Here is a 26,317-nt window from a genome sequence, read left to right on the forward strand (position 1 = left end):
GTTACAGTGGACAGATTTAAAAAAATAGGGCTGTAAACTTTCATGTCTCAGGCCAGAAGACAATGAATAACTGACAGAAGTTAGGAAGAAACTTCACCTGGAAGCAAACTATTCCATCATTGTCCATTGTGAAGCTTCTTGTACCTTCCTCTGAAGCTTTTGGTACTGGCCACTGGCTGAGATAGGAGACTGGACAAGATGAGTCACTGGTCTGATCCCCTGTGATTTGTCGACAACAGATCCCAAAGTTCCAAAACAAAATGTCTGAAAGCATTCTATGGATACAAGGAAACTACTTTTATTTAAGTTTATAATTAGAGATGGACCCAAACCAGAGCTTCAATTCCAAACCACCTGTTAATTTATTTTATTTATATTAATAAATCCATAGATCTGCATAATTGTTTACGATTTAATGTCTAGGTCCAATCCAAAATCAGGAAGAGCCTATTTTCTGGTTCCAGTTCAGATGTGACCAACATCTGACCATGACTCTGTCTTGAAGATGTACCGTAGCCGCAGCCCAACCAGATTCAAATATTCTCATCAGCGATAGGAGTACTGACTGCGATAGCCTCAGTACCTTACACAATGAATAACTATATACAAGAAGAAAGATGGCATATATGATTGAGCTTGATAGAAAACTTATTTGAGAATTTATTTGGAGATGTTTTCCAGTTGGGAGACTTGCCTCTTACCTTGGTGCTATTAATCTTAGCTATCTTATATGGTTAGACTAATTGAAACTTTTCAGGTTGTCTTTGAGAGTTGGATGTAGGGGGGGAAGTAGAGAGTTGGGCTAAGGTTCAGCTGCAGTGGTGTAGTAATGTTAGGAGACCCCTTAATTGCAGATGTGTATATATACCCCAAGGATATCCCAAGAGATACAATAATGGTCTCCCTTCTGTACAAAGAGGGAAGTTGAAATGAAACCAAACAGTATTACCTTCCAGAGGAACAAGAAGAGAGACTGGGTGTACAACTCGGAATGAGTACTTTTTATAGAGTCATAGAGTTTAAGGCCAGAAGGGACCACCAGATCATTTAGTCAGACTACCTGTTTATCACAGGCCACTGACACAACCCAGCACCTGCTCACTAAACCCAACAACTGGAATTAAACCAAAGTATTTAAGCCCATTACACGTTGATAGTTCTGTAACCACTTGGATTATTTAACTAGTAAATGTTTTTTGTTTTATAGAAACCTTTACTGATTTGAAAAACAAACAAAATGCCTGTAGTTGGATGAAAATGGTCTGAACAGATTTACTTTTGGATCAGTTGTCATCAGAGTACAGTTTTGTTGATCTGTTACCATGTAGTGATAGCCAAATATGATTGTAGGATGCAGGTGGTTTTATTTATTTGCATAGTGGTAGAAGTATACTGGATGTTTCACGTAGGCCTGGAAGGGATCTCCTGGGTCATCGAGTTCAGTCCCCTTCTATTGTAGGCAATCCCATCATATAATCAAACACATATAAAAGAAGGCACCTGCAAAAAGAATTTGTGGTCTAGATAATTTGGGCTCCCATCTTGCAAACACACGTGCTTAATGTTATTCATACAAGTAATCTCATTGACTTCAACTAGACTACTTACATATAGAACATGCATAAATGTTTGTAGGATTGGGCCTGAGTTGCCAAATACTAATAATACTTAGTACTTGAATAGTGTTTACATTTTAAAATTAATTACAGACATTAATTAGCTCTCAGCACTCTTATGATGTTGGTTATTATTATGAGTGGCACAATTAGCAACACACAGTTTGCCCTACACTTCCCATTATATTAACTGTTTTCATTTGCTTATAATGTCACGTAACTTTAATCATTCAGACTGAAATTTTTCCTACTGGGTGTCTATCTGAGGCTGATTTTTTATTTTTTATTTCAGCAAAAATGGTTCAGCCATTCTGAGAATGAGATTAGGCAAAACATAGTTTTGTCCTTGTTAACAAATTGGTTGTACGAATTTTTTAAACTCTGCCACCGCCAAGCTTTCTAGCAGGGACTTGAAATTTGGCTTTGGGGTTGCCCTATTGTCCGAGGCATGCCTTTTGCTCTTCCTGTGAAAAATTACTTGGATTTGGCCAAATTCTGAACCTTGGGGATGGGGGGAGGGGAGAGAAATAGTTCATACATGCTCAGTAGAGGCTTGTATGCAGTGTTTTTGTAGCCATGTTGGTCCCCTTGTTAGTCTAGCAGCTAAATTCTCTGAAGATTCCATCTGCACCGAGCATGCTCATGTCCTTTGCTATGTATATCAGTCTGTATGTGTACCATCTGCACAGAGCAACTGAGCAGGCTCCATCTCGGGACTTCAGGGAATGAGCAGGACTTTATCTGCAATTGCTGCTCTAGGCTACTGTCGCTCAGAACTGATAGCAGCAAGACCGTCTCTCCTGTGCTCTGTGTTTCCTCTACCCTGCTCCTTGGTTGGCAGCGAGGAGGAGGAGGAGGAAAGCAGCCTGATTTAGAATGAAGAGGGGTGAGGAATTGGGATGGGTGACAATGTGTGATGCTTCCCAACGGTCCCCAGAGTTGTGAGGAACCTTGCTACTACCTGCATGAGGAAGCCTTGTCTAGGCCTGCCAGGGATCAGCTCCCTGACTACACCAGCCCCAGGCAACACAAGCACTCCCCTCTCAGCATGCACAGGTTCTGCTGTCCCTCTGCAGGGATAAGCACACTCCAGCCCCCAAGTCCTCCGAGCATCCCCCTGGAGTGTCCAGCTCCTGTTCCACTGGACACTCAGACTTCAGAGATCTGCTATTCCCCAATGGGACACTGCACACCAGCTGACCAGTTTCACCTCAGGAGCAGCACTTTGCCCCACTCACAGCACTTCGATGTGTTTATAGTGAAAACAAGTAAAAGTTTAGTGAATAAAGAGCAGAAATTTGAGAAGAAGCAAATAGAATTAATGGGAAACAGTTACATTTATATATGATTTGTAGAGCCTAAACTTAACTAACAAAACATTCCCCTGACTTATAAAGATCGGCTCACCTAAAGTGTCTCTCTCAGCATTAAACAGCCAGCCCAGCTGTATTTCTCTGTTCATAAGACATGACAGCTGGCAACTTGTCCCCCCAGTGAAGGATAACTGGGTGTACCTGTGCACCCCCAGATGTAGAACTGAACAGCCACAGTCTTCACTTGTTTTTTCCTGTATAGACTCTGACCTAGAGTCTTTGCAACCACTTGATTCGCATTTTGCTTAGATTTAAACAGGAGTTCATTGTGAATATACAATACTCAGTCTCCATGTAGCCAGACAGGTAGATAAGTGAACCTTGCCTGAAAGAAACTTGTCACCTTCTGGTAACCAGACCCAACTCACGGACCTTAAAACAGTGATCACCAAACTATGGGGTGCACCCCCCCCCAGTGGGGACCAGAGTGAGGTGCGGGGAAGAAGCACCACCCAGTCCCGCTCTTCCCCCCCTTCCACTCTGGCCAAGCCCCCGCTCTTGCTCTGGCCTCAGCCCTCACCTCCGGGCCCCAGGCCCCACTCCCTGCCACGGCCCCAGACGCAGCTCCGGCCCTGGCTCCTGGCTCCATGCTCAGCCCAGCTCCTGACTGTGAGTCTACTCCCACCCCAGCTCCCACCCACAGCTCCTTGAGGGCATGGATAGATTTCATTACCAGTAAGGGTGGACATGACAGAGAAAGTTTGGGGACTACTTCCTTAAGAGCATAATTTTCAGTGTATATATACACAACTCCTTAAATATTATCCGTATATAGAGTTTTGCAATGATTATGATGACCAGTGTGACACATTCTTACAGGACACTCTTTGATGAACATTATGTAGAGACCGGATCCAGGGGATCCCTATAGCACTGTGCCCTCTGCCAGTTGGCACCAAGAGGTTCCTGGGTCACACTAGGGACATGGGGAGAGTGAGAACCCAGAGGGTAAGGAAAAGCAGGAGATGGACAGTAACAAGAAGGGGAGGGGAGACAGGAGCTGCAGAGGACAGGAACCAGAGAGCTGGATAAAGGCAGAGGAAGAGGAGAGGTCTGGTGGGTATATAGTCAAAATATGGGGGGGGGGAGAATAGGAGCAGACATTGGGAGCTCCAACAAGGGCAGAACAGGAGCAGAGGGAGATGGAGGCAGATGTGGGTGGGGAGGCAGGGACAAAAGCTTCTGATCACTAGACCATGCTCCCCCCCCAGGTCCTGGAATGGAACCAAGGAGTTCTGAGTTCCTCTGTTGTCAGCAAATAACTGAGAAGGCTACTGGCAAAGTGTGTATCTTATTCTTCTCTTGTGCTTGAGCCTCATATTATTGCTGCCAGTTATTCCATTAGCTGAAGTGGTAGAAGTCTCTTCTGTGGGTCTAAAAGTCCAAACTCTGCTGATGACTCATATTAACATGCTTCCAGGTGATGGAATTTCTGATTTTTCAGTTAGTTATTTCCTATGTTTTTTAAAGAAAACAATGTTAAAAGAATATTATGCTTACAAAGTTAAGTACTAAAAAGATAGAAAATGCCAAACTTAAAGTTGCCTGTCCAAAGAATAGCTGGTAAAATTTGCAGATGGCACATAAATTGCTGAAGAGGCAAATAATAAGGGGGAAAGGTCAATTATACAGACTGACCTGGATCACTTGCACTCATTTCAACAATATGATGGTTCTTGGGGTGCCCAGGACTGCAAGGTACCTTAGTATCCTGTGCTTGTGCTTAACTGGGTGTCAGCTCCATGACACCTCCAATCTGTTAGCCACCCAAACAACTGCAGATTAATTATAAATGTACCCCAAGCCTCTTTGAAGCATTCCCCTGTAGTGTCCAGCCCTTTCTCTGGTGAACACTCACACAATTACCAGGTCAGCTGTCCCCAAAGCGACTGCATCCACATCAGCTTGTATGATTCAACTCAGGATTACTGTTTTGCTTAACACCACAGCACGTAGATATATTTGTAGTGAAGAATAAGTTTATTAACAAAGAGCAGAAATTGAAATATTCAAGTGGACAGTGAGTAAGAGTATTGGAAACTAAAATAGTTACATACAAAACAAAATCATTACATTCTTTCTAGAGATTAAACTTAACTGGCTAACCTCCTGTCGAGAGCATTCTTATCTCACCCAAAGCCTTTTGCAGCATTTCCAACCAAGGCTGATTGTTTTATTGTTTTCATTAATGTAAAAGTACTGTCCATTTATTTCCTAGGCACAGGATAAGGGAGTATCTTCCTGGTCTTCTACATATACCCCCAAAAGTTCATTGCCTTCGCCAGGTTAACCTCCGTGGCTCGTTTTTTTTCCTGTATACTCCTTTCCTGTTGACTCCGTATGTGAACTGGGCTTCCACTAAATTGACTTACAATGCTTAATTTACATATAGACAGAACGATACACATATTACCTCCTGTCTGGAAGAAAATCTGTTTTCCTTTTTGGCTGGTGACAGACTTTAAAACACATTTTCAGTACATATGCACAACTTCTTAAATATCATCTGTATGTACATCTTGCAATGATAACGAGGATTTGTGTGACAAGCTTTTGTTAGAGACTTCACATGACCCTTTTTGGCAAACTAGAATGAACATGCCAGACCTGGGACATACCTGTAACCTCTATGCCCCCCCTTCTGTGCCCCTTTGTCAGCTGGCATTAAGAGGTTCCTGGGTCACACATGCATTTTAGTACAGCCAAATATAAGGTCCTATATCAAGGAACACATGTTCATGGGTAACAGTAGATTTTTTTTAAAAAGAGAAAAACTTGGAATTTTTAATTTAAATTAAATACAGGTTTATTTAAATAAATGTATTTAAAATTAAATTTGAATTTGACAGCTTATGTTAAGACATAAACTTATTATCATATATTAAAATAATGTAAATGAAATACATAAAGTAATTTTAAGGAGTAAGGTCTGATGCTGAAGCTTTAAAGAAAGTCACAGCTCTGACTAAGCCCCTGGAATCAGAGGTTTTTGACGTGCTAAACCAGCTTTTGGCAACAGTAGCCTCTTCTGCAGATGCAGAGAAAATATTTTCTTCCTTTCAGTTTATTCAGCTACTTCAGTTCAATGACTAATTCAAAGTTAAGAAACAAGCTGGGAGTTGAAAAGCCAAAAAAGCTTGTTTTCCTCTTCCAGTTATAAAAACTAAGTGTGAGAGGATGACCTCTTCTAGTTCTAAAATCTTGCAGAACGTGGTAAAATGAGTTTAATTCACTAACTTCAGATAAAACTTTAATGTATCAATAAGTTTTAAATGCAAAACATATTTTGATAAACTTTTTAGTAAACTTTTTTCTTACGAATCTACCACATTTAAGTTAGTTTTATTTAATAAAAAAATAAAATGCTGTTCTTGTACATTTTAATTGAACTTTCATGTAAAAGGAGTTTGACATAAATTACAAGTAAAAAATTAATCTAGTAAATAAAAAATGCATCATTCACCATTTTGTAACATAATACAAGTGTAAAAATTCAGAATCTGAATAAATATAAGTAGGGCTGTCAAATGATTTTTAAAATCACAATTAATCGTGAGATAAAAATAGTCATGATTAATCACAGTTTTAATCACACTGTAAAACAATAATAGAATACCAATTTAAATTTATTTAGGACTGTCAAGTGATTAAAAAAATTGCTATTAATTGCACGATTAAAAAATTAATCACGATTAATCGTGCGATTAATCGTGCTGTTAAAAGAATAACACTTAAATATTTTTGCATGTTTTCTACATTTTCAAATATATTGATTTCAATTACAACACAGAATACAAAATGTAGACTGCTCACTTTATATTTATATTTTTATTACAAATATTTGCACTGTAAAAAACAAAACAAATAGTATTTTTTAATTCACCTAATACAAGTACTGTAGTGCAATCTCTTTATCGTGAAAGTTGAACTTACAAATATAGAATTATGTACAAAAAAACCTGCATCCAAAAATAAAACAATGTAAAATTTTAGAGCCTACAAGCCCAATCAGTCCTACTTTTTGTTTAGCCAATCGCTCAGACAAAGAAGTTTGTTTACATTTGCAGAAGATAATGCTGCCTGCTTCTTGTTTGCAATGTCACCTGAAAGTGAGAACAGGTTCTGTTCGATAACGATCCAAAGCAGTGCGGACCGACGCCTGTTCATTTTCATCATGTGAGTCAGATGCCATCAGTAGAAGGTTGATTTTCTTTTTTGATGGTTTGGTTTCTGTAGTCAGAAATTTAATTAACGCATTTTTTTTTAATGAGCATCGTCAGCATGGAAGCATGTCCTCTGGAATGATGGCCGAAGCATGAAGTGGCATATGAATCTTTAGTGCATCTAGCACATAAATATCTTGCAACGCCAGCTACAACATTGCCATGTGAATGCCTGTTCTCACTTTCGGGTGACATTGTAATTAAGAAGTGGGCAGCATTATCTACCGTAAATGTAAACAAACTTGTTTTTGTAATTGAAATCAATATATATTTGAAAATTGTAGAAAAACATCCAAAATATTTAATAAATTTCAATTAGTATTCCATTGTTTAACAGTGTGATTAATTGTGATTAATTTTTTTAATCATGATTAATTTTTTTGAGTTAATCGATAAGTTAACTGCGATTGATCGACAGCCCTAAATGTATTATAAATAATTTTGGATGTTTTTCAACATTTTCAAATATATTGATTTCAGTTATATAACACAGAATACAAAGTATACAGTGCTCACTTTATATATTTTTATTACAAATATTTGCACTGTACAAAAAAGATAAAAGAAGTACTATTTTTTAGTTTGCCTCATAGAAGTACTATAGTGCAATTTTTTTAAGATGAAAGTGCATTACAAATGTAGAATTTTTTTTTTTTACATAACTGCACTCAAAAATAAAGCAATGTAAAACTTTAGAGCCTACAAGTTCACTCAGTCTTCCTTCTTGTTCGGCCAATTGCTAAGACAAACAAGTTTGTTTACATTTACGGGAGATAAATGTGCCCGCTTCTTATTTACAATGTCACCTGATAGTGAGAACAGGTATGCACATGGCACTGTTGTAGCTGGTGTTGCAAGGTATTTATCTGCCAGATATGCTAAACATTTGTATGTCCCTTCATGCTTCGACGCACCTTCATTTTCATCATCTGAGTCAGATGCTACCAACAAAAGGTTGATTTTCTTTGTTGGAGCTTCGCGTTCTGCGTTTCCGCATCATAGTTTTGCTCTTTTAAGACTTCTGACAGCATGTTCCACACCTCGTCCCTCTCAGATTTTAGAAGGCACTTCAGAGTCTTAAACCACCCTAAGTGCTGTAACTATCTTTAGAAATCTGATATTGGTACCTCCTTAGTGTTTTGTCAAATCTGCAGTGAAAGTGTTCTTAAATCAAACAACATAGGCTGGGTTGCCATCCGAGACTGCCATAGCACAAAATATATGGCAGAATGTGGGTAAAACCATGCAGCAGCAGACATACAATTCTTCCCCAGGGAGTTCACTCACAAATCTGCAGGGCTCAAGTAGCGTTTCTAGCTTTTGCAGTTTTTCAAAATCACTACCTGTTGGCACTGATAGATTGTACTTTTGAAGAGCTAATGTGGCTGTGATAGCGACTTTATTTCTAAGCAGGCGCTGAACCATACCCAATGTGGAGTTCCATCTGGTTGAAATATCTTGTACAAGAGGTTCCTGTTTCTGCCTATTTGCAGCTTGTTGTATTTCTAATTCTGTACTGTCAGCTGGACTGTATTTGAAATGACCCACACGTTTTCTACATTTTGCCAGCACATTTTCAAAGTCACTATCACTGAGCGCTACTATAATGTCTCTCTTCAGTATGTGTTACTGTTAATACAAACTGCAGTGTCCATGCAGCATCAGTCAGGTGTGCCGTGACTCCAAGATAGCTTTTGATTGCTCAAGGATGTCCAGTCAAAGCAACAGCTAGTGCATTTTTCAGAAGCTCTAAATTTGTAGTCTGCTCAATGTGATATAGGTTATGTATTTGTGTTGCAATGGGTCCTCGGGAAGGCAAGGTGTATGACTAATTGGAAGATGTAATTTGAATAACATCTCTCAGCCTTCTATCATTTACAATGTTACGTGGTCTGCAGTCCATAGCTATCCACTTTGCAGTAGCATTAGTTAAGCTGCTGTACTTTGTTTGATCCATGGGCTTGCAGCGATTCTGAAATTCTGTAAGCGTACGCTGTCACGACTGGTGGGATTCGTTTGCTGTCACTGTGTTACCTGTAGCACAAGAACTGGAGGCAAAAGCATATTTAGCACATAGGTGGTACTGCAGACTTGAAGTACTTCGATGGTATTGGAACTCAACTACAGATAACCGTCTTTTTATCCAGAGAACCTGCCAGAAGTTTTTTAAAAATAAATTTCCCATTCAAAGGACCTGAACTTTTGCTGCTTTGCTCCATTAACTTTTTCTGATATTTAATCACTCTAGATCATGAGAACACAGTACAACTGTGCCAACGTCCGCCAAGCAATGAAGTACAATAAGTGAAGATGGTCAAAACAGAGGCGTGCGATTAATGCTTGTTGAAAAGAAGCGTTAATTTGTTTTGTATTAATCATGTGTGTTAACTGCAATTAATGACTGCCCTAAAAAAAATAATAATTCTATATTTGGAAGTTGTACTTTCACGATAAAGGGATTGCAATACAGTACTTGTATGAAGTGAATTGAAAAATACTTTTTCTTTTATCTTTTTTACAGTGCAAATATTTGTAATCAAAAATCATATAAAATGAGTACTGTACACTTTGTATTCTGTATTGTAATTGAAATCAATATATTTGAAAATGTAGAAAAACATCCAAAAATATTTATAACGACTTTAAATTGGTATTCTATTATTGTTCATCAGTGTGATTAAAACTGCAAATAATTGATTTTTTTTAATCTAGTTAATTTTGTTTTGCTTAAATCGCTTGAGTTAACCGATTAATTGACAGCCCTAAATATAAGTTAAGCTATATATAAGAACGGCCATGCTTGGTCAGACTAGTGGTCCATCTAACCCTGTATCCCATTGCCTGACAGTGGCCAGATGCTTCAGAGGGACTGAATAGAATAGGGCAATTTCAAATGATCCATCTCCTGTCATCTAGTCCCCACTTCTGACTGTCAGAGGTTTTGGGATACCCAGAGCATGGGGTTGTGTCCCTGACCACCTTGGCTAATTGCCATTGATGGACCTATCCTCCATGAACTTATCTAATTCTTTTTTAACCCAGTTGTAATTTTGGCCTTCACAACATCTTATGGAAATAAATTCCAGAGATTGACTGTGTGGTGTGTGAAGAATTATTTCTTTTTGTTTGTTTTAAACCTTCTGCCTGTTAATTTCATTGGGTGATCCCTCATTCTGTGTTGTGTAAAGGGGTAAATAACACTTCCCTATTCACTATGTCAATACCATTCCTGGTTTTATAGACCTCTATCATATCCCACGTTAGTCATCTCTTTTCCGCACTGAATAGTCCCAGTCTTTTTAATCTCTCCTCATATGGAAGCTGATCCATACCCCTAATTGTTTTTAGAACAGGAGTACTTGTGGCACCTTAGAGACTAACAAATTTATTTGAGCATAAGCTTTCGTGGGCTACAGACCACTTCTTCCCAGGAAAGATTATGCTCAAATAAATGTGTTTGTTAGTTTCTAAGGTGCCACAAGTACTCCTGTTCTTTTTGCGGATACAGACTAAGGGTACGTCTATACTTACTTCCTGGTCCGGATGTAAGCGATCGATCTTCTGGGATCGATTTATCGCGTCTTGTCTAGACGCGATAAATCGATCCCGGATCGATCCCGGAAGTGCTTGCCGTCGACGCCGGTACTCCAGCTCAGCGAGAGGAGTACGCGGCATCGACGGGGGAGCCTGCCTGCCGCGTCTGGACCCGCGGTAAATTCGGACTAAGGTACTTCGAATTCAGCTATGTTATTAACGTAGCTGAATTTGCGTACCTTAGTCCGAAGTGGGGGGTTAGTGTGGACCAGGCCTAACACAGCTGCTACTCTGAAACCTAATTGTTTTTGTTGCATTTCTCTATGCCTTTTCCAATTCTAATATATCTTTTTTGAGATGAGATGACCAGTACTGCACTCAGTATTCAAGGTGTAGGCATACCATGGGATTATATAGCATCATTATATTTTCTGGTGGATTTTAATAGATTGATGAGGCATGATTTCCCTTCACAAAAGCCGGGTTGACTCTTCCCCAACATATTGTGTTTGTGCATCTGATAATTCTGTTCTTTATTGTAGTTTCAACTAATTTGCCTGGTACTGAAGTTAGGCCTACCAACACGTAATTGCCAGGATCACATCTGGAGCCTTTTTAAAAAATAAGTGTTACATTAGCTGTCCGCCAGTCATCTGGCCCAGAGGCTAATTTAAGCAATAGGTTACATACCACAGTTAGTAGTTCCGCAGTTTCATATCTGAGTTCCTTCAGAACTCTTGGGTAAATACCATCTGGTCCTGGTGACCTATTACCGTTTAATTTAGCAACTTGTTCCAAAACCTCCTCTACTGAAACCTCAGTCTGGGTCAGTTCCTTAGATTTATCATCTGAAAAGAATGGATCGGGTGTGGGGATCTGTCTCCTACATCTTCTGCAGTGAAAATAGATGTAAAGAATTAATTTAGTTTCTTCTCAATGGCCTTGTCTTCCTTGAGTGCTCCCTTACCAATGCCACACTGACTGGTAGACTTCTTGTTTCTGATGCATTTAAAAAAAATTGCTGTTAGTTTGTGTGTTTTTATCTAGTTACTCTTCAGATTCTTTCTTGGCCTGTCTTATTATACTTTTACACTTGACTTTGCCAAAGTTCATACTCCTTTCTATTTTCTAAACTAGGATTTGACTTCCAATTTTTAAAGGATGCCTTTTTGCCTCTAACCACCTCTTTTACTCTGCTGTTTAGCCATGGTGGAATTTTTTTGATCCTCTTACTGGTTTTTTTTTTATTTGGGGCATACATTTAGTTTGAACCTCAATTATGGTGTTTTTAAATAGTCTTTGTGCAGTTTACAGGTATTTCACCCTTGTAACTTTTCCCTTTAATTTCCATGTAACTAGCTTCCTCATTTTTGTGTAGTTCCTCTTTTTGAAGTTAAATGGTACTGTGGCGGGTTTCTTTGGCACCCCTCCCCACACAGGAATGTTAAATTTAATTACAGTATGAATGCTATTACTGAGCAGTTCAGCTATATTCACCTCTTGGACCGAATCCTGTGCTCCATTTAAGACAAAATCAGGAGTTGTCTCTCCCCTTGTGAGTTCCAGGACAGGCTGCTCCAAGGAGCAGTCATTCATTCAGGGGTCTGGGCGGCGCTTACCTCAAACAGCTCCCAGAAGCAGAAGTATGTCCCCCCCACTGAAGTAAGGCCAGACAGCTCTGCACGCTGCCCTGTCTGCAGGCGCTGCCCCCGCAGCTCCCACTGGCCGCAGTTGGGTGCCTTCCCCTAAGGTATTTGGGGGTGAGGTTTGGAGTGTGGGAGCTAGGTAGATCACCCTTCTCCCTTCAGTTTCCTTTGGGCAGTGATGTGGTGCTGCTATAGAACGTTTCCCCCACCTGTGTAGTTGGTGGGGGTGACAGTTGCATCAATGTCTCTAGTAGTACATCAAAAATGCATTCTGCTCCTATTGTCAGCTAATTCTACTGAGCAATGGTATTGAGAAGGGTGCATCCTGTCCATTAAGAATTAGCCCCCAGATCTCTCTGCAAAGAGGGAGAAGTAGTCACCTTTTAAACACTCTCTGCCAAAGGCCTGTGTCTGGCATTGGAGGAGGTCAACCAGGCTCTCGGAGAAAGCAGTAGAGGTGAACTCTCTCTTCCTGATAACGTCTATGGTTAGAAGGATGGTCTTGGGGCTTGTTGAGGGGAATGCAGGGAAGGGGACTCATGGGTTTCCAAGTTTCACAGAAAACCTTAGCACATGCCCACTTGTTCACATATAGGGGCTGAGGTTCACCCCACACATTGAACCTTGAATCCAAGGCTAGATGTCACACAGCTCTGCATTGGGATCTGTTGCCCTTCTAAATCTAGCCAGCAAAGAATTGTAAGTTTGCATCTGGGTTGGGGGTGAATCGGCTGGGCCCCAGGAGCATCCCTAGACTTAATGCCATATGGCAGACATCGCAGAAATTGTCAAGTGTTTTTACATCCAAAGTTTACCTGGTAAACTGGGATTATGAGCAATTTGTATCCTCACCTAAGGGTGGTTTGCTTTTATGCCTTGGTGTTGTGCCTTGGGCACAGTTGTTTGAATTAATGTATATATGTACATTTTTAAAAAATTACTGTCCAGAACGTGTAAATACATTTTCATCTTTGTCTAAGCACTTTACTGTATGCTGCTATACTGCTGCTTTCACACCACTGCTCCCAAGCAGAGTACGGATTTGCTTGAGGGGAGGGAGTTTCTTAAAAATGCATCCAGACAATTAATTGTTGTCTTTTTACTAAACTCCCCAGATGCTAGGAGATAAATTCTACTTTTGAGAGTGTTTGTGTGTCTCCCGCTGGAGCAGTGTACGGGTGACTTGCAGGGCTCAGAGCCACGCATGAGTGCATTTTCACTCTGATCCTGCCAATAGTTATCGCTGAACATAGGGATCACTACCCTGAGAATTCCTTAGTCTCTGAGTTCTGAAAACTGAGTAACGGTGGCAGACTCTTTACTCAAGTGGCATTGGCAAGCACTGTCATCAAACAGTTAAATACATACAAAGAAGTTTACATTTTCTGGGGAGCAAAAATTCCTTAATCCCATTAGAAGAGAGTCAAGTGTATAATTTCCAGTTTTGAACACTTGCTTCCTAACAGTATATTTCCTGAGAATTGCATAGACTAGCCAGTTAAGGCTCACTTGTGAAACAATTTATGCTCTGCATGAGGTCGCTATTCGTGTGCCAATGACTTCCATGGAAAATTCGTGCAATGTGCCTCTTTCTGTCACTTACACTAAACCGTTACTCATTAACATAGGTTGCATGCTGTACAATGAGAGATTTGGGAGGGGGAGAATAATGAAAACGAGGTACCAAGATGGAAACTGGGCTATTAATAAATGCAAAATATAGAAAATTAAAGTTGGATGTATAAAAAACATATGTCCTAAGTGGGAAATTGTCTTGCCCGATGTAACAGCACATACAGATGGGTTACATTTGGTAACATATGAATCTATTTGAACTAACCAACTACAAGAATACACACTGGCTCTCCTGCACAGTACAAGCCTCTTTCCCTCCAAAGTTTGGATTAATTACACAAACATGCTTTTTCTCCTTCAGATTGTTTGCTGACTTTGTACTCTAGCAGTTCCACTTCTTCAGAAGTGTGATCTGGTGGTTACAGCAGGGGACTGGGAGCTAGGATGCCTGTGTTTGTATTCCTGGCTCTTTCATTTATACAGAATGTACCCTCGAGCAAGTTACTAAACTTCCCTGCGCTTCGGTTTATCCATCTGTAAAATAGGTATAATGAGTAAGGATACGATTCCTTCACGGAGGTCATGGATTCTGTGACTTTCCGGGACTTTTCTGGAGCAGGACAGGAGCAGCTGTCAGGGGTTGCTGGAGGAGCAGCCCCCAGGCTGCCAGAACAGCTGGCCAGTGGTCAGCCCTGGGGCCACCAGAGCAGTGGCCGATGGCCAGCCCCGGAAGCAGTCCCAGAGCTGAAGCAGCAGCAGAGTTAGGTCAGCACCGCTGGGGCTGGAGCAGTGGCAGGTCTGAAGCAGCTGTCTGTGGTCAGCCCTGTTGCTACTGGAGCAGGAGCCACCAGAACAGCCGTCAGCCTCAGGACCACTAGAGCACCGGCCAGTGGCTAACCCCAGGAAAGTGGCCACCAGACTAGTGGTTAGGGTTAGGTCAGCCCCATAGGAGCTGGAGCAGCAGCACTCAGCCCCTGCCACGAGCAGCGGAGGAGCCCTTGTAGTGAAATAGGTTTTAGATATTTGTATCTTTGTTCACAAACTTTCCTGGCATCTTTTTTTGGTCCTAATTCTATTGTTCCCTGTCACACAATACTGTGGTTGTACTGATCTAATGTGAAGGTAAATGGCTAGCTAATATAACGAACAAAATACTGACTTTAAATGTACAGTGCAAGGAAAACTCATTTAGAGCATTAAAAATCTTTTTATATTCAGAGAAAATTACAGTATCTCAACAGTTCTTGTGTGTCGATTTCAAATGAGATTGCAAGTGTTTAAAATATTGACATAGAGAGCAAACTGAATTGGTGAGTCTAGAAAGTCTTGCTTTGATGAGAGAGAAACATAAGAAAATGTCTGTTTTGTCATGTGCTTTAACTTGGATACCTTCTCTGCACAGCTGTGTTAATAAAGTAGGGTATATTTCCATGACCCTAGGGGTTTTGCTTGCAGGTTCCTACATGCTGAGTAAAAGAAATGTTGATTAATGTGACACTCTCAAGTCAAATGTGGACTGTAGATTACCATTAAGTACATCATTATGTTATCTTTGAAAAATGTAGTAGGTTTCACCTGACAGATAATGGCTTTTCCTCTGCCACGGCAACAGATGAATAATAAACTAATACATGGGATGAACTAAAATATATCAAAATAAGTGTTATTTTTGACAGACAAACAGCCTTTGGTTTCCACAAATTCTTGAAGGAGTCAGTGATCTATTAAGAATGCTTTATGAAACTTCCTTACTGTATTTCTTTCCAGTCCTGTGATTTCAAAGTATGCCTTATTTCTACATGCTAATGTTTTTTTTTATATGGATCGATGGTGTGTGGCTGCAGAATCTGCATGTGAGTTTTAGTATCGTACTTGGATACAGCTTTATTGAACGTGGGTCACTGTAATGGATCAGTTATAAAAAGTAATGGATTGCTTCCTGTTTCTGCCAGCTGATTTGATCTCTAAGTTCATTGTAAACTGTGAGTTACATAACTGGTATGGAATCTGAGTCCTACATTCTTTTGGTTAACGGTGATTACATTAACTGTTTGTACACCCCAAATAATTTAAAACAGGTTCTTCAGCAAGAGCCAAACAAGCTCCAGAATATTTCTGCCTTAGACGTGCCAGTGAACCGCAACTGCCATTGATTCTGTCACTAACATAGAGTGAGCCAGCAAGTCATTTCCGAGCCAGTTCCAGTTTCTGACAGTATGAGAACCACAGTTTTGTCAATGGACTAGAACATTGCTGTTTTAAAACTGCAGCATCTCTGTGAAATGATATACACAGAGATAACTTGTCCATTTACAGCCAAGATACACAACTGATGAAACCTGATGGGCTTAGAACAGAATTCACCTACTCTGGCAAGTCAGGTTTCTTAGGGGGAAAAAAAGTATCTCAGTCCTTTTTATCACTTCAATATCTATGCATGTGCTCTCACACTCTTCTCTCTGCCCTCCCTTCTTTTCACACACATATATATAGATAGATAGATATATAAAAACACACACACATACATACATACAATTTTTACCTGGGTGACTGAATTTGCCATCTAAATAAGTGGCTGGATTTCAGATGAGCTGAGCTGAGCATTCCTAGTTCCCATTGGCTCCCATGGAAGGTGTGGGAACTGTGCACCTCTGAAGACCATGTCACTTGTTTTGGTGCCTAAAGTTAAGTGGCACTCAAGTTTTAGAACACTGGTGTTAACCTGTCAGTTCTGCAACTTTACCCCTCTGTAAAAAATAAATAAATCAACCTCAACTTTTGATCTCCTCCCCATACCTCTAGAAATTGTAGAAACATCAGTAAAATAAGCCCTTGCATGTGCATGCATGTGTGATACTAACCTAGCTAGTGTAACTGTTTCTGTCAACACCTCGCCTAGTTTACGTTGCAGTAAAACTAGAGTGCCTTGTTTTCACTGTGGTTTTTATCTCAGGATAGCTCATGCATGTTAGTTACCCCAAAGTAAAAAATACACCTTCTTTAGCAGTGAAGAGAAGCCCGGAGTCTGTTTCTCTCTGGACCAAAAACCTTTTAGATAAAATTCTGTCAATACAGAAACTCCTTAAAACATTTTGACTTAGAGCTGGTTGGAACCTTCATTTCACCTATTTTTTTAAGTTGGCATCATCCCTGGTAATTTTTGAAGCTGTTTTCACTTTTCCCTCTCCCAGGTAGATTGTGTTGTTTGCATTTTACTCTCTCTTGGAAAGTCAAACTATAGGAATAGAGAAGCATGTTTTGTTTATACATAGTTTACAGGCAGGATCAGTTTTCACTGTTTTAGACCAGTAACCAAATGCTGAGGATAGCAATTAATACTGAATGATCACATGAAGCCAATTGTAGCATTCAAAGTAGTGCATTTATAGACGTTGCCTGAAAAAATACTTGAAATTAACCTGGCTGTATGATATGAAAAAGAGATTTACTGTTCTCTGCCCAGAGGGCTCATTCTTGCCCTTACATATCTAGTTTCCCTATAATCTGTTTTATAAAATCTCCTATTGACCATGTGTCTGAGCTCAGGGATTACATTGTGACCAATAGCATCACTATATTCACACCCTACATGTTATTGTAATAATCTTTGTGCGAAACATGCCTGGTGAGGTGGTATTTAAAAGGAATAACTCACTGATCATCAATATTCTTACATAATGTATGTACGATATGTGTATTAAGAGTTATGAACATAAGCTGAAATGATGACAAAAAAGTGTTTACCGGACAAGTCTGGGAAGGGGGTAAATGGGTTTCTCAAAGACAAAGGACAAGCTGATGCCTTTAGCCTGGTGCCATCAAAGTTGATTGGCAATAACTTGTCAAGTGTCCATTCTTTGGCAACAAAGCAGGGCAGGAACAGATTGCTCTGCATTCTAGCAAACAACATGGAACCTCTTTCACCACGAGACTTCATGTCTCTGTCCTCGCAGCTGTAATTAACTTTATTTAGGGGTAACCCCCAGGAAAATGCATTTCAGAAGGGTGAAAAAGAAAGAAAGAAAGAAAGAGCTGGAAGGGACCCTGAAAGGTCATCGAGTCCAGCCCCCTGCCTTCACTAGCAGGACCAAGTACTGATTTTGCCCTAGATCCCTAAGTGGCCCCCTCAAGGACTGAACTCACAACCCTGGGTTTAGCAGGCTAATGCTCAAACCACTGAGCTATCCCTCAGTGGACTATAAAACTGAGAGGGCAAAAACACCCCAATCTCTCTCATTCACTCACTCACCTGAGAAGACAAAGGAACCAGCCCTTTGACTTTGGGGAGAAATCCTGACCTGAGAATTTGGTCAGCCATATTGCTGGGAACCCAGGGTAAGGATTTTTCCTTGAACCAAGTCTAGCTTGTTAAAACGCTTTGTAGTAGCTAAAAATGATTTTTATTTCTCTTGTAACCCTTTCTGACTTTAATATCTGATACTTGAATTCACTTAACATCCTATCTTCTTTTGTTAATAAACTTGTTTTATATTTTAATCTAAACCAATCCTGTGTTTAAACTGAACTGTTTGGGAACTCCAGTTAAAGTAGCAAGCTGTTGAATATTGACCCATTATAGGGACAACAGACCTTTAATATTTGAACAGCTCAGGAGAGGGCTGGATAGTGCAGAACACATATTCTTGGGGAAAATTTGGGACTGGGAGTGTGTTGGGGCCACCCTGTAAGTAGTAACCCAGGCTGGTGGAAGTCAGAGTATGACTGGAGTGTTGCTGACAGGTTCTGGGGCAGAACGGCTGGGCCAGGACTGTAGCTATACACAGACATTCAGGATGTGACCAGCACGCAGTCTGGCTGTTTGTGAGAGGCCCAGCTTGGGATATACCACAGCAAAGCATTATCAGGCACCCGGGGTTACGGGACAGGTGGTGACACAACCGCTCACTGGTCTGAATTGCATCCTGGAATGTGACATACATGTACCTGAAAAGCTATGGACTGATAGTATTAGACACCAGATCTCATAGGCAGTGGCAGTGGAAACCTCCCTACACTTCCCTACTAATGTCAGTCTGTTTTGGAGGGACATATGGTGAAATATAATCAGGTTCTATGCCAGTTCATTCCTTGGCCTCCCAGTTCATGCTACCAGCAAGGTTGCCAGTTGCTTCTATTAGTGATATGCACACTACTCAGTTAGGAACCGGACTAGGAAATCAGTTCATTTCATATATACCATGAAAGAGCTGACAGATGGCAAAAACTTGCAGTTGCTATCAAGATTTATATTGGACACTGAAAGGTGAAAGGGTCTGCATCCTATTATCAATCTGTTGAACCATCCAGGTCTTTGAGCCTTAGATATTTAAGTGAGAAGTTGATGATGAATGCACACAGCAGGCTGGCTGGGGACAAAACCAGAAAGAAAAATTTGTATTTAAAATTTCACATAACGTACTTTTAATTGCAAGTGCATGTGCCATCTCTAGCGTTGAAACAGTGCACCTTCACAGGATCTTTCAACTGAGACCATAAAACACTTCATATTTTATTATCATGACACTCCAATAATGTGTGAGACTATAATGACCATTTTACATATAGGCAAACAGAGGCATGAAAGGTTAAGTGACTTGACCAAGGAGATTCACAGAGTCACTGTCACAGTCTAGAATAGAATAGAACATAGGAGCCCAGAACGTTTGTTCCCCTGCTCTAACCACTAGACTTATTACCTATTTATGTAATAATATTTTCTGTGTGTCTTGGTTGATTGGGTACCATGAAAAGTCTGTTTCCCAAAGTATGAAGAATGATTTCCTTACACTGAGGGACAAGTAAACCTATATGCTTTAGTTAATGCTGATAATAGTAATTATAATACTTAGCACTTACACAGTGCTTTATATTGTCAAACTGCCTGGCTGACATTTAAAAGCTGGCTCTGCAACTTTAGTTATTTTAGTAGCATAAAATGTATTCATATCTTTGGTTCTTCTAAGTGGATTCTACTAGTGTAAATGGTGTATTCTGTATATAGTGTGAGATGTGTACTTGACACTTCAAAATATTAATAAAATGTAAGTGCAGTAGATGTTAGATATTTGCATTCTGATTAGTTGCAGTAAGTATACATTCAAAATAAAGGTAAATGTATACTCCAATGCAGATTCTGCATGGAACAGAAGCAACATATTTCTCCTATGAATATTTGTACTAACACAATAAGAGTTTAAATAATCATTTATATTTTGTCAGTTTTATCCTCATGTTATCTGTAAGTAAGTTAAAATTAAACTGTGTCTTCAAACAAATCTGGGACTCTGGATGCTGGCAGATAGCTAAACAGTTGATGAGTGGTTGAGAAATACATATATTTTAAAAAGCAACAGAGGGTCCTGTGGCACCTTTGAGACTAACAGAAGTACTGGGAGCATAAGCTTTCGTGGGTAAGAACCTCACTTCTTCTTGCATCTGAAGAAGTGAGGTTCTTACCCACGAAAGCTTATGCTCCCAGTACTTCTGTTAGTCTCAAAGGTGCCACAGGACCCTCTGTTGCTTTTTACAGATTCAGACTAACACGGCTACCCCTCTGATATATTTTAAAGCTCTCTTTGTATTATGTGCAGAACACACACAAAAAGAAAAAGAAATTTGCCCTTAAATCCCTCATATCTCCACCTTTTAAACTTGATACAGTACAATTTTAAATATATATATATATATATCAATATCAGCACAGTACAGGAGAGGAAGGGACATAACTACTTTCTAGGTTTTTCCTTCTCTTGCCTCTAAGCTTTAGCAACTTCTCTCAAAGCAGCTAATCCTGTATCTATAAACTGTAATGTCATAGGATTAATGTGTGGCTGAGAACATGGGTCAAATCTGCTTTAGATCACAAGAGTTTGAGTTCAGCGCCTAGCCGAAATATCACAAAACTACCACATAATTTAGTACAAGTTGCATTCCTATACGCCAGCTGTTGGTTGCCTTTAATAAAAAGAGGCCCAGGATTGATTTTCACTGAGAGTATATTTTTCTTTGTCTGAAATCAAGGTAGTCTCAGCTGGAAGACTGTAGGGAGTTCTTAAAATGTTTGTGCCTTTGACATAAATAACCCTTTAAAGTCCTGTCTTAAATATAGTATAGAAAATATATTGTGACCTATTATTGGCATTTTCCCTATTTCTTTTGTTACCTTATAAGGCCCTGATCCTGCAAGTTACTCTGCATGGCTGGGCCATCAATCCATAACTGAAGTCAGTGGGGCTCCACATAGGCTAGCAGAGCAGTTTGCAGGATCTAGGTCTAATAGACTGGGAAGATCATTAATTTAAAAACAAAATCCCAGCCTAAATCATACGATATGTGGAATAATTAAAAGAATCCTTGGAAATCTGGACAGTCTGATAACTGGGCAGAGGTAACTGCTTGCCTCTTATGCAGAGTACGTTGTGAAACACAACAAGTCTCCCATAATTACCTAGCACTCCAACGTCCATAATATCTTTGGCTTAGTCTGCCTCCTTCATACTACTACCAGCTATTGCGTTTGTGTATCTTTACAGGTGTTTCCTAAACGAAAGCTCGTGTGATAGTCCAAGGTACTTGAAAAGGGAGTAACATCCGACAGTAGATTCCTATAATATATTCTCTAAGAATATTTATACAATCTCTTCAATAAAATAGAAATTAAAAATAGGCATCAGTTAAATGTTTCCTCTTAATGGTTGGTTCATATTATTTTTCTTTTTAGTCTGAGATCAGAGTGTTTTCAGTCCTTATGAGCTAAAATCACCATGCAGCTTAAAGATACATATGTTATAGTACAATATTGTGAGCTGTATTATGCAACATTAGACTAGCACCAGTAAATGTGTTATGTCCTAGCACAGTGGAGTCCCAGTCCATGACCATGGCTCTTAGGTGCTCTTTATTGGTAATACTAATAAATAACGATAATAACCTTGTTTTAACTGTAGTTATAGCCCCACTTTACTATGGTTTGATCAACCTTTCTGTAGTTGCACTACCCACTGAAAAGACCATGATGTGATAGCTATGATTTTGAAAAAATCAGTTTTCTCCTGCAGGAAACAATTAATCAGATAAAATCATTAGAATAAAAAACCTGCATAGACACAAAAAAATGACTTTTCCTGTGTACTGCCCTCTTGTGGTATCACCGTCATCTCTACGTAACAATTGATTATGTTCAAAGCATTGGGCACTTGCTTCTAAATTGTACTTCGAGCCCAGTCTGGCACCATGCTGAGCACCTCCAACTCCCACTAAAGTCAATGGGAGTTGAGGCTTCCCAGTATCTTGCAGAATCAGGCCCTTATTTGCTCCCTCCAAAAAAACTGGCATTCCATGTAGCCCATAAATATCTTTGCAAGTTAATAGTGCATCTGACAAACTTCATTTCACTTAAAAAGGAGCCTCATTAAAAAAAAATCTGTCTTCCAGAATTTGATACGGTGCTAGAGGACTTTCCTGACAGTCTCTTTCTCATGGCTGTACAGGTTCTCCGCTCTGTGCTGCTGTTTCCAACAATAGAACGCATGGCTCAGTCCCCGCAAGGCAAGCTCCTGACACCTGTGCTGTGCAAGCTTCGGTACATTCTGTACATGCCAGTCTACCTGCTGTCATTTCTCCCGGAAAGAGTCAAAACTTCCATGGTGCAATTTGTGCTGCGAGGATTGAAATATCCTGATGAAGCTTCAATAGTTACCTCCCTAAATCTCTTCAGTGTGGATTGTGTTGGTGAGCAGAAAATATTTTTTTTACTATATCTACTTTTTATCCTACCGCTTCAACAAACGAGTGACCTAGCATGCTGTATAGGGCGTGAGTCTTTAAAAATGAACTTGAGGTTAAAACAGGAACAAATCTCTGAACAAATTTTAAAGAGAGGCAGGATTTGTATGTGTCCTGAAGTCCTTTTCTCTTCTCAAGTTAAGAATTCTGGAACGGATACAGCGAAATTTGAACCTGGTCGTAAAATAGTGCTCTGAATATTTCCATAAAATGATCCACAATATTAGAGCTTATGCTCTAATAAATTTGTTAGTCTCTAAGGTGCCACCAGTACTCCTGTTCTTCTTTTTCCACAATATTTGGAGTTTTAAGAACCTTATCAGAACCAGGGAGTGAATCAAGTGGTTGGATGTCTTGAAAATTTCTTTTCTTAAACAGAGACTGTTAGGTTAAAAATTATATTTTCCCAAAAATCTATTGAAAAAGAAAATCTTTACCTGTACTATTAGCACCTTAAATTATTAAAAAGAATGCATTTTAAAGTATAATTTACTTTACACCTTTGGAGTTTTTGTTGACCTTTTTCACTTCACGCAGGTTGGACAATGAAAATTTGGACATTTGACACTGTTATAGTCAATTTTTTTCTTTCTGGCTGTAATTAACATTACAAAGTCCTTAGCGTGATGCTATTAAATGCAGAAAAGAAAATCCTGCTGACGTTTACACACATGAGTAACTTTACACCCATGAGGAATTTCATTAATGCTTTACACGTATGAATTTTAAAATTCTCCAAAGAAAGGCAGAAAATCAAAATTCTTCATATGTTGTGGCATACTGTAAAATAAAATAAAATGCATATATAAACTTTGTACATCTTTCATGGACAAAAGCAGCTTTCAGGTAGGGAATTATTCACCCAAATTCTGCTGAGCATTCCAAAATGAAAATCAAAGCATATTGTGGTGTTTTACACATTATTTTAATAAATTAACACTTGAAAACACTTTGATATAGAAACTGACATGCGGTGATTCATAGATTCATAGACTCAAGGACTGGAAGGGACCTCGAGAGGTCATTGAGTCCAGTCCCCTGCCCTCATGGCAGGACCAAATATTATCTAGACCATCCCTGATAGACATTTATCTAACCTATTCTTAAATATCTCCAGAAATGGAGAATCCACAACCTCTCTAGGCAGTCTATTCCAGTGTTTAACCACCCTGACAGTTAGGAACTTTTTCCTAATGTCCAACATAAACCTCCCTTGCTGCAGTTTAAGCCCATTGCTTCTTGTTCTATCCTTAGAGGCTAAGATGAACAACTTTTCTCCCACCTCCTTATGACACCCTTTTAGATATCTGAAAACTGCTATCATGTCCCCTCTCAGTCTTCTCTTTTCCAAACTAAACAAACCCAATTCTTTCAGCCTTCCTTCATAGGTCATGTTCTCTAGACCTTTAATCATTCTTGTTGCTCTTCTCTGGACCCTCTCCAATTTCGCCACATATTTCTTGAAATGCGGTGCCCAGAATTGGACACAATACTCCAGTTGAGGCCTAACCAGAGCAGAGTAGAGCGGAAGAATGACTTCTTGTATCTTGCTCACAACACACCTGTTAATACATCCCAGAATCACGTTTGCTTTTTTTGCAACAGCATCATACTGTTGACTCATATTTAGCTTGTGGTCCACTATAACCCCTAGATCCCTTTTTGCCACACTCCTTCCTAAACAGTCTCTTCCCATTCTGTATGTGTGAAACTGATTGTTCCTTCCTAAGTGGAGCACTTTGCATTTGTCTTTATTAAACTTCATCCTGTTTAACTCAGACCATTTCTCCAATTTGTCCAGATTATTTTGAATGTTGACCCTATCCTCCAAAGCAGTTGCAGTCCCTCCCAGTTTGGTATCATCTGCAAACTTAATAAACGTACTTTCTATGCCAATATCTAAGTCGTTGATAAAGATATTGAACAGAGCCGGTCCCAAAACAGACCTCTGCGGAACCCCGCTTGTTATACCTTTCCAGCAGGATTGGAAACCATTAATAACAACTCTCTGAGTACGGTTATCCAGCCAGTTATGCACCCACCTTATAGTAGCCCCATCTAAGTTGTATTTGCCTAGTTTATCGATAAGAATATCATACGAGACCATATCAAATGCCTTACTAAAGTCTAGGTATGCCATATACACTGCTTCTTCCTTATCCACAACACTCATTATCCTATCAAAGAAAGCTATCAGATTAGTTTGACATGATTTGTTCTTTACAAATCCATGCTGGCTATTCCCTATCAGTTTACCACCTTCCAAGTGTTTGCAGATGATTTCCTTAATTACTTGTTCCATTATCTTCCCTGGCACGGAAGTTAAACTAAGTGGTCTGTAGTCTTCTGGAGTCTCTCCTGTCTCCCATGATTTTCCAAAGATAATAGCTAGAGGCTCAGATATCTCCTCTGTTAGCTCCTTGACTATTCTAGGATGCATTTCATCAGGCCCTGGTGACTTGCAGGCATCTCACTTTTCTAAATGATTTTGAACTTGTTCTTTTTTTATTTTATCTGCTAAACCTACCCCCTTCCCATTAGCATTCACTATGTTTGGCATTCCTTCAGACTTCTCGGTGAAGACCGAAACAAAGAAGTCATTAAGCATCTCTGCCATTTCCAAGTTTCCTGTTACTGTTTCTCCCTCCTCACTGAGCAGTGGGCCTACCCTGTCTTTGGTCTTCGTCTTGCTTCAAATGTATTGATAAAACGTCTTCTTGTTTCCCTTTATTCCCATAGCTAGTTTGAGCTCATTTGGTGCCTTTGCCTTTCTAATCTTGCCCCTGCATTCCTGTGCTGTTTGCCTATATTCATCCTTTGTAATTTGTCCTAGTTTCCATTTTTTATATGACTCCTTTTCATTTTTTAGATCATGCAAGATCTTGTGGTTAAGCCAAGGTGGTCTTTTGCCACATTTTCTATATTTCCTACCCAGTGGAATAGCTTGCTTTTGGGCCCTTAATAGTGTCCCTTTGAAAAACTGCCAACTCTCCTCAGTTGTTTTTCCCCTCAGTCCTGATTCCTGTGGGACCTTACCTATCAGCTCTCTGAGCTTACCAAAATCCGCCTTCCTGAAATCCATTGTCTCTATTTTGCTGTACTCCCTTCTACCTTCCTTAGAATTGTGAACTCTATGATTTCATGATCACTTTCACCCAAGCTACCTTCTACTTTCAAATTCTCAATGAGTTCCTTCCTATTTGTTAAAATCAAATCTAGAACAGCTTCTCCCCAGTAGCATTCTCAACCTTCTGAAATAAAAAGTTGTCTGCAATGCAGTCCAAGAACTTATTGGCTAGTCTATGCCCTGCTGTGTTATTTTCCCAACATATATCTGGATAGTTGAAGTCCCCCATCACCACCAGATCTTGGGCTTTGGATGATTTTGTTAGTTGTTTAAAAAAAGCCTCATCCACCTCTTCCACCTGGTTAGGTAGCCTGTAGTAGACTCCTAGCATGACATCATCCTTGCTTTTTACCCCTTTTAGCCTAACCCAGAGACTCTCAACACTTCCGTCTCAAAAGAAGTAAATTTTGATTTTGTTATAGTAATCTTTTAGAGACAT

The 26,317-nt window shown here is 39.7% G+C and overlaps 1 protein-coding gene across 4 annotated transcripts in view; it reads left to right on the forward strand.

The window, feature by feature from the left end:
- The window catches only part of LDAH (lipid droplet associated hydrolase), a 183,642-nt gene that overhangs the window by 115,962 nt on the left and 41,363 nt on the right, over positions 1 to 26,317 (forward strand). For all 4 annotated transcript variants that reach the window (XR_010599388.1, XM_065587612.1, XM_065587611.1 and 1 more), the window contains one exon: positions 22,457 to 22,697. Coding sequence is in view for 3 of the 4 variants with exons in the window: in XM_065587612.1 (XP_065443684.1) it covers positions 22,457 to 22,697 (241 nt within the window). In the remaining variant the exon portion in view is untranslated. The remainder of the gene's footprint in view (positions 1 to 22,456; positions 22,698 to 26,317) is intronic.

The sequence above is a fragment of the Chrysemys picta genome, chromosome 3 (genome assembly GCF_011386835.1).
Source record: "Chrysemys picta bellii isolate R12L10 chromosome 3, ASM1138683v2, whole genome shotgun sequence".
NCBI classification, from domain to species: Eukaryota; Metazoa; Chordata; order Testudines; family Emydidae; genus Chrysemys; species Chrysemys picta.